The sequence below is a fragment of the Gavialis gangeticus genome, unplaced genomic scaffold, assembly GCF_001723915.1.
Source record: "Gavialis gangeticus isolate Ggan-Ray unplaced genomic scaffold, GavGan_comp1, whole genome shotgun sequence".
Classification (NCBI taxonomy): domain Eukaryota; kingdom Metazoa; phylum Chordata; order Crocodylia; family Gavialidae; genus Gavialis; species Gavialis gangeticus.
In genome coordinates, this window is record NW_017729022.1 from 64,108,367 (window position 1) to 64,116,707 (window position 8,341).

Below are 8,341 nucleotides of genomic sequence, written 5' to 3' on the forward strand. Positions count from 1 at the left end.
CATTTGGGCGAAGGGATCAAGGCTACGGATATGTGTGTCTGTGTGTGAGTGTAGAGGGTCATTTCTAATCAGTTCTTGATGCAGGAAAGCCAACAGCTAGGGATAGGGAGGGTGGGAAAGAAGAGAGGTTCCCTCAGAAATGAGACGCTCCCTCCTCCCTTGGGGTGCAACAGAGAAGTGAAACGCTTTATGTGCTTGAACGAGTGGAAAATATGTAAATATTTGCTCATGCAAACTTGGTGTTCTTTGTCTTTCCAAGCATAAAATATGCAAACGCAACACAGAATGCAGCCAGCTCACACAGCTCTCGCACTCAGCAGGTCATGCAGCCTCACATGCACACCAAGTGCACAGCTGGGTAAACAAAAACAGACACCTAAACACACCATACATGTACGATAACATGTACTGTCTAGAATATGTACACACTTCAACTGTGTAATATACACACAGACCTACAAATACACCCCCAGACATGTTTAAAACAGGCCTACACACACTAACTCACATATGGTGCATGTGCATCCACTTCAAGACACATAGTCACAACCTGCACTTTTCAAATAGTCTTATTGGAAAGGGGGCTTCTATCTGGGGCAGTGGGGTAGATAGAAGCATTGCCTAGCTCATACTGTACCAGTTGTCAGCCAAGAGGGCAGCTTCACAGTGCTGACACTAACGTTAAGACCTGGGTAGACAGGGCTAAATTGCTTTCAGCACCATGGCTTCACACAACACTCACTGAAATGATTAGGAGTCTTTTCACGGACCTCATTCGGCATTGGACCCTGTCCCATGTGTAGTGCTGTCAGTGCAGAGAGCAGCATTTACTGCTGACACCAGGCGCATAACGTGCCAGGATAGATGATGCACAGGAGAGCAGGAGAGGCCACCAATGACTCTAGCCGTTGTTCTCTATTTCTCCTGCAGGTGGAGCTATTTGCCCACCCAGGCCCCTCTCAATAGGGTCACCTGTTTTCCTAGGTTTCCAGCCCTGCCCTCAGGGCTTATAGGATTGGGAGAGGAGCAGGGCACAAAATATGAGAATCCAGCTGGTCACAGATGATCCTCAGATGTGTCCAATGTAACTAATACATTTGGTGCCTGCCCAGTGCCCCATGGAAAGATCCCCATTCAGTTACTGGGCTTTGGATCAAGCCAGTGGTCAGTATAGCCAACTAGTCACTAGCCTATGAGTCAGGGTTGCTTGGTCAATGCTGACTCTCCAGTGGAGGTCCTGTTTGGGTCACAGCTACACAAGGAGAAAATATCTCATCCTGCCGCTCAGTGGGTGCAAGGGAAAATCCTGACTTGCTTCATGAAACAAAATGTCTCCCAGAGGGAGATGATACTAGGAAATTCTCTCCCGCAAATGACATCTATGGAAAAATAGGATTTTCCTAGTGTGGGACACCGTCCGCTGAGCAGGGTTCAGTCCCATCCAATCCGACAAGAACACGTTTTGCCCAGAGCCATTCGTAATGGCTGGTTTGGCTGGAGGTGGAAAGAATGTGAATGGGGAGGGAGAAGGCCGCATGAACCACAGGATGCCATCCGTCTATTAATGGCCAGTGATGTAGGTGGGAATCCAAACCAGCCACCGGACTGATTCTGCCAGGTGCACATCTGCCATTGAGGTGTCTTTGATGAATCCCTCACTGTAGTACCTCAGTGCAAAGCACTGCAAATACAGTTGGCGCAGCCTTGAGGTGTCATGGCTTTGGCATGGTAAACCAAACATCCTCACATTGGACTGCTGGCCTGACAGAGCAGGTGAACTGGGAGGCTTAGCTCCCCCCCACCATTTGGGAGAGGGCCCCAACATTTGACAGCTGCTCTCAGAAAGACACAGGTGAGTCTGTCCCTCCTATTCCTGGCTGATATGGGCCCCATTGAGCCCTAATTTGTCCTTACATGAGAGCAAAGGGCCACTTGCCTTATGAGGAACGTAAAACAACATTCTGAGGTTATAATACCACCTGCCCCTGGACTCCAGGGGTATGGACAAGCATCACATTTGTTACATGTTTGATACAGGACAGATGTTTTTATCCCACAACAGAATGCAAGTGTACAGATGTGCACAGCTGCTAACCCGTGATAAAACAGGACGGAAGTGTACTGGGAGGAAGGTGATATTGCTTTGTTCCTCAACATCTCAGAGGACATCCCTAGGTCTGTCATACTACAGAGTCTGCAACAGGTGGGCTAGGCAGCTCTCTAGGTATCCCACAATACAGCATCCCTGCCTGCCCCTCAGGCCTCTCTGGCACTTGAAAGGCCGCTTTAGTACTCCAGGCAGAACTCTACAACCACTGGAGAATTTAGCCTCACAACAACCTCAAAGGGCCAAAATGATGGCCAAGATTATCAGATGCAGCTTATAATTCTGAGCCCCCAACTTATGAGGCCTTAAAGGGGTCTAAAAATTGGTGGTGGCTGCTTTTCAATACTTTGGCTGAATATTCCACTATACAGATGGGGACACTGAAGAAGAGCAAGACTACAAATGTATGTACATTACACCCTGGATGTCTATGACACCGTCAGGCAGGCTGTCTCCTGAACCCAAAATGGTTTAACCATGTTCATATGGCACCTTGGGCAAGCTACTCAGCACAGCTGGGTGACAGCCAGTTAGCTGACCCCTAATTGCTGCTAATTAGGCAATTTGCTGTGCTGGCTGGATGCAGCTACACTGCCACTGGTTCAGGATGCAGCCTGCCTGGACCGGTGCAGCATGCCTGAAAGAACCACTGCTGTGTTTGGCAAGTTCATCACATAAGCACAGCCCAAGTGACTTGACCAAGATCACCCAGGATGTCAGTAGCAGAGTTGGGAACATTGCTGAGAAATCGTGACTCCCAGTTTCCCTGCTGTGGCCACTAGACAACACTCACTCATTCCTTCTAAGGAAAGGGCTGGCGCTAGTCCAAAGGAGAAGGCCCCGTTCCGAGAAGAGAATCAGCTGTTGAGCCAAGTAAGTTATGATATGGAGAGAGAGAACTCAGCCTGGCACCATCCAGTGTGGGGGAGAGCTGCATAAAGGACTAGGCTTCAAGGCAGGATGAAAAAGACAGTAATTACATAACAACACTTGGCTGGCATCTGGTTTCAATCAGCTGGGTCCTTGCTCGCCCTCTCCTCTCCCAGTGCTAACAAGGAGCAGCTGAGGATACACGTAGCCCAGCACAAGACCCCGCTTACGGGGTTCAGAGGTAAGAGGCTCTCTGTGCTTCACTCAAAGTACCCAAAAAATGGGAAGGGGAGGGGAGTGGATTGGATTGGATTGGATTGGATTGGATTTAGGGGAGTGGGGGGAACAGGAAAGGAAAACTGCTTACGTGGCTGGGAAGAAGGGGGAAGGGATTCTTTGCCTGCCTTCAGATATGGATAATATGTCCACTGCAGATCCAAGAAGAGCGCAGCCCTACTTGGCGTGTGGTGAACCTATGAGAAATTGAGTATGTGTGCATAGGGGGAGTTGTGTGTATGTGATGAGTATGCAAAGGCTGGAGGAGCTGCATTGTTGTGGGGGTAAGAAGCAGGCAATGCTGAGCGGGGCTGGGTGGTCCTGGGCATGTTGGGGCTGTGTGCATGCAATGATGGGACAAAGCATGAGGAAGGGGACATTGGGCTTGTGTTTGGGACAGGGTAAGCAGATGCCCTTCAGCAGCAACTGCTTGAATCCAAGCTGGCAAGAGCTTTCCTGGGCTGCTTCCAAGGCAGAGTGTGCTTGGCAGGGGGAGGGGAGTTATGTACAGGAGATGCCTTGGGCTTGGTCGACACTTAAAAGATTTCCTGGCACAGCTGTGTTGGTTAGTGGCATGGAACCCACATTCCTGATTGACAGCTGCATTGGCAGAAACCCCATTGTTGCTGCAGGTATACTGGCATGCAAGGCCTGATACAGGATAGTCCATTCAGGGAACTGATATAAACTATAACAGCAAGAGTTTTTTGGCTAGTGTTAGTTCCATCTCCAGAAGAGGGGGCTGTTGATACAGCTCTTCAAGCCGCCTGCTCCTGGAAACCAGTAGACACAAGGACTTGTGGATTCCCCCACTGTTCTGATCAAGTAATGAAAGGGCAAAGGCACTGGCCAACAAAATCATCCCTTAAAATGCCCTGCCCTGAGTGCTCAGAAGGATGGGGTATGAAAAGTGCTGAGGAGACACCAGCCACCCTATCCTACCACCTCCCCTTGAAATGAAAATGCCTCCCATGGATGAGAGTTGCAAAAGGGACTGAAAAGGATCCCACTGGAGCTAGGTTAGGTCAAGACATCTCAGAGACTGGCACTGCCTTTGCCCAGTGCTGCAATTTTCCCCCTCACACCTCCCAGGAGACCCAGTCCTCAGCACTTCATGCACATTATTGAATGATTAAGCCAGATCCAGCAGTGGGAAGCAGATGGTTCAGGATCCTTCTGCACAAAGCTCTGCCCCAACTCCACTAGCAGAGAATTGGCCCAGTCTCCCCATTCTGCAGATGGGGAAACTGAGGCACAGTGTGGCAAGTGGGACTTGCTCAAGATCTCACAGCCAGTCAGTAGCAGAGTCCAGAGGAGGACCTAGGAGTGTCCCTCTCACTAACACCCTGCCCTGTCACACCCACTCTGCTTACTGAGCCAAAGGGGGAATCCACTCCACTTCCATTAATTTGTGGCTTCCAGCATACCAAGCAGACGCATGCTACCTTTGGCTTCTTTTCTCCACTCCCCCTCCCCCTCCTCCCCTTGAACATATTTTCCCAGACTTTCCGTTTGCTTCTCCAAGGGTGCTGGGACCCTTGCCAAGCACGAGCTGCTCTCTGGGAAGCGAGCTGGCCACAGCCGCCCTCAGATTTCCAGCCTAAACACTCAGGAGGAAAAAAAATCCCCTCCTAGCAGCCAAAGGGCTGGGAGATGTTCTCCACTTTCCCTCTAAAATTACAGGAGATACAACAAAGCTGCTGACTCCGCACTTCCAACCTCAGCAGAAAGGAAAAATGGCTTCTCTTGCGTCTGCTACCCAACCCCCTCCATCCCATGGAACAGGCCATGAGCCAGAGTCAGGCCTGGCTTCACTTTATTCCAGAGACCTGAGGAAGAGTCTCTTTCCATCCCGTTTTGCAGCATGGGGAAAGGAGGATCAAGGCTGGGGTGTTGTTCTGTGGGGTGGGGAATGAGATTGAGGGACTGCAAATAACAAAGGGAATCTTCTCTCTGACTCTCTTTCTGGGTCCCAGAACCTGGCACCTGTCCTTGATGCCAGGAGGAGACTGACCTGGCACCAAACATACACTGGGGTGCAGAGTCCCACATCTGTGAAACCTAGTGGGGACCTTGTGCCCTGGAGGAGTCAGCACCCCTCAGCAAGACCACACTTCAGTGCCTTTCCAGCCCAAGCTGCCTTAGGAAACGTCAGGCAGGCAGCAAGGGAAGAAGAGCTTACCTGCTTTCCCAAGCAGCAGAGACAGTGGGGAGCAGGAAACAGTGGGGAAAGAGCAGGGAGGTACAGAGGGACATGCCTGTTCTGGCTGCATGTGATATTATGCAGGAGCATGTATGTGTGCAATCAGGCAGAGTTGTATGTGTGAGTGTCCATGTGCAATCATGAAAGGGTGTGTGTGTGTGCGTGCGCGCGCGCACAATCATGAAGGGGTGCATGTATGTGTGCACAATCGTGCAGGGGTGTGTGTGTGTGTGTGCACACACATGATCATGCAGGGGCATGGGTGTGTGTGAAAGATCATGCAAGGTTGTGTGTGTGTGTATGATCATGCAGGGGCATGTGTGTATGTGATCAGGCAGGGATATGTATGTGTATGTGTGTGTGGGCGTCAGGGGATGCAGAGGCTTTCCTAGCAAGGGTGCGAGGGGCTTGACCCCATGGGGGAATGTCCCCACTGTGTGCATGCCAGCCCCCATTGGCACAGGGGGGGGCTGGGATGCGTCAGGCTGCTGCTTTAGCCAGTCCCACAAGCCCAGCAAAGAGTTAAAGGCACAAAAACCAAAGCTGGCTGCTTGGGGAGGGGGTGGGAGGCACAGGCTGGAGCCAGCAGCAGCAGCTGGAGCAATGGGGCTCACGGTGGGGATCCAGGCAAGTGGTGGACGCTGAGAGGCTGGGACGAGGCAGGAGCCCTTGGTGGCCACCCCAGGGTGAGGTTTTCAGCAAGGGGGGGGGGAGGGGGGAGGGGAGACTGAGGCACACCAGAAATTTGGCCAAGGTGGCAGTGGGGGGAGCCCAAGCTCCGTGCCTCTGCATCCCAGGCCACTAGACCCCACTGGTGGGTTGGACCCTGCCAGTGCCTGCTGGGGTAAGATCCTGTTCTGTGATACTTGGGTCGAGGCTCCTAGCCAAGTGTTAATGCCCATGGATGAGATGTATGCCTCCAACTCTGCCCCAAGCAGTGAAGCTGATTTGATGCTTTCGGGTGAGATAATGGGGGATTTTTCCCCCACCAAGTGTGGAGTCTATCCTGAGAGCAGGCAGATCTTGAGTACCCTAGAATTAGCTTCTTCGCTACCCCCAGATCTGTCTGATCATCAGCTCAGGGCCCTGTGTGTTTCTGGCTTTGCCAGTGGCACAAAGGGAGTAAGTATTTCAAGGGGATGTACTTAATGCTCCGAGGTCAGAACCATTATCTCTCAGTTCACCCCTGAGAGGTGAGTTTGTTTTCATGGTGACAGGCAGTTGGATTTCCCTCCTCTCCCCCTCCTGTTCCAGCCTGAAGACTGAATCCACAGCCTGTGGTGCCCTGGGTGCCAGTGGTTAGTCTCTGGCACTGATGCTGTAGGCTCCAGAGATCAGATCTGCCTACAATGGCACTGCCCCAGTCTCCACTGGGTCCAGACTGCTGGGCGTTGGGCACACCCTACCAGTGACACCGCAGCAGCTTGGATTGCAGCATGAGATCTCAAGAGACTATGCATTAGGCTTCCAAATAGCACCTCTCTGCAGAGCGGTTACTAACTCTGTCTCTGCCTCCGTTTCTGCTCCCAGGGTGAGTGAACTGCTGATAGCTATCTGGCATGGAGGCACAGGCCTCCATCCTTCCCTGTTGACCCTCCATCTTAGCTCCCTCTAGTCCCCTGGCTCTGTCTTTCTCCCTTACTTTCCGATATCTTCTCAGGTCACTATGGTAACGATCCAATTGCGGGCTTACTTGGCCTTCCTCATGCTCCCCCTGTTTGTGTTTGGGGTACCCATGGATGAACCAGACCCCAAAGAAGTGACCACCACCCCAAGCAGTTGCAGACGCTGCTGCGACCCACTGAATTCTCATGAGTCGGCTCCTGACCCAGCCAGCCGCCACTCTTTGCCCTACCCGATGCCTGAGGTCCGGCCTTACATCAACATCACCATCCTGAAAGGTAAGTGCCATGCTTGTATGCTTATAATGCAGGGTCCCTGTGCTGAAGATAAAGGCTGTGTGCTTGCATTCTGGCTGCCCCCCAAAGTGGCTTTCATGTTATGATGCTGAAGACAAATGAGAAGTGGCATCAGCTACATATTAAACTGCAGGCCATTCATCAACATGTCACTGCCCAGTGTCTGGATGGACGGACTTCCCATTGCATGCCACCATCATGCTGGCTTGGCAGGCTTACATTTGTATACCTAGAAAGGTAGAACTATCCCGGAGATTGCTAATGATCCCCTGAACCTACCAGCCTTCCTGCTCTTACGTCTGAACTGAGGGGAGCCATCTCCTCACTTGATTTCCCCTGGCTCTTATTTATTAACAGTCCTGGGGTGGCAGTGGCAGCAGTAACTGCCTCTGACCAGGGGAAGAGATCTCCTTCCAGATCCATCTGCTTCAGGATCACGCTGCTATGTGGTGCAGAGGAAGGTAGCGGTGTGGGAGAGAGCATATGCTAAGAGTGAAGGCACAAGTCCCATACTAACATTTTGCACAGAAAAAATTGCAGGGAGACATTCTCCCAGCTCTCACATCAATCTGGAGAGGGAGAAAAAGAACAAGGGAAGCCCTAACATTCCTTTTTCTTCTGAGCAGCTAGGAGGATATTTGCATGGACACCCCCACACTTAGATGTGCAAAGAGCAACTCCCAACCAAGACCTGTCCCACGCAGCTCCTGCTGGTTGAGCGTAGGGTGGAATGGGGATGCCTCTGTTTCAGAGCAGCTGCTCCATCAAGGGTCCTCATTTGAGCCTGCACTGTGCCGATGTCTAAAATGTGCATGTGCAGTGAGTCTTGTCAGTGATGGGGAATTCTGTTGTTCAGGCCATTTACTGTTGCCCGACAGCCCCCTTGGGTTAGCTGGGCCTAAGCTACCCATCCTTTCCAGGAAATATTTCCAGTGTTGGTGAGCACTGAACCGTATTCATGACAGG

General features: G+C 51.6%; 1 protein-coding gene across 5 annotated transcripts in view; it reads left to right on the top strand.

Moving 5' to 3' along the window:
- Positions 1 to 3,021: 3,021 nt before the first annotated feature.
- The window catches only part of C1QTNF6 (C1q and tumor necrosis factor related protein 6), a 13,236-nt gene continuing 7,916 nt past the window's right edge, over positions 3,022 to 8,341 (top strand). Inside the window, exons 1-2 of one of the 5 annotated variants that reach the window (XM_019515266.1) lie at positions 3,022 to 3,218; positions 7,117 to 7,357. In XM_019515266.1, coding sequence (XP_019370811.1) covers positions 7,123 to 7,357 — 235 coding nt within the window. In that variant the 5' untranslated portion in view covers positions 3,022 to 3,218; positions 7,117 to 7,122. Of the gene's footprint in view, positions 3,219 to 6,019; positions 6,143 to 6,202; positions 6,579 to 6,780; positions 6,988 to 7,116; positions 7,358 to 8,341 lie in introns of those variants that run through there. The other 4 variants (XM_019515263.1, XM_019515265.1, XM_019515264.1 and 1 more) reach the window with 4 other exon arrangements.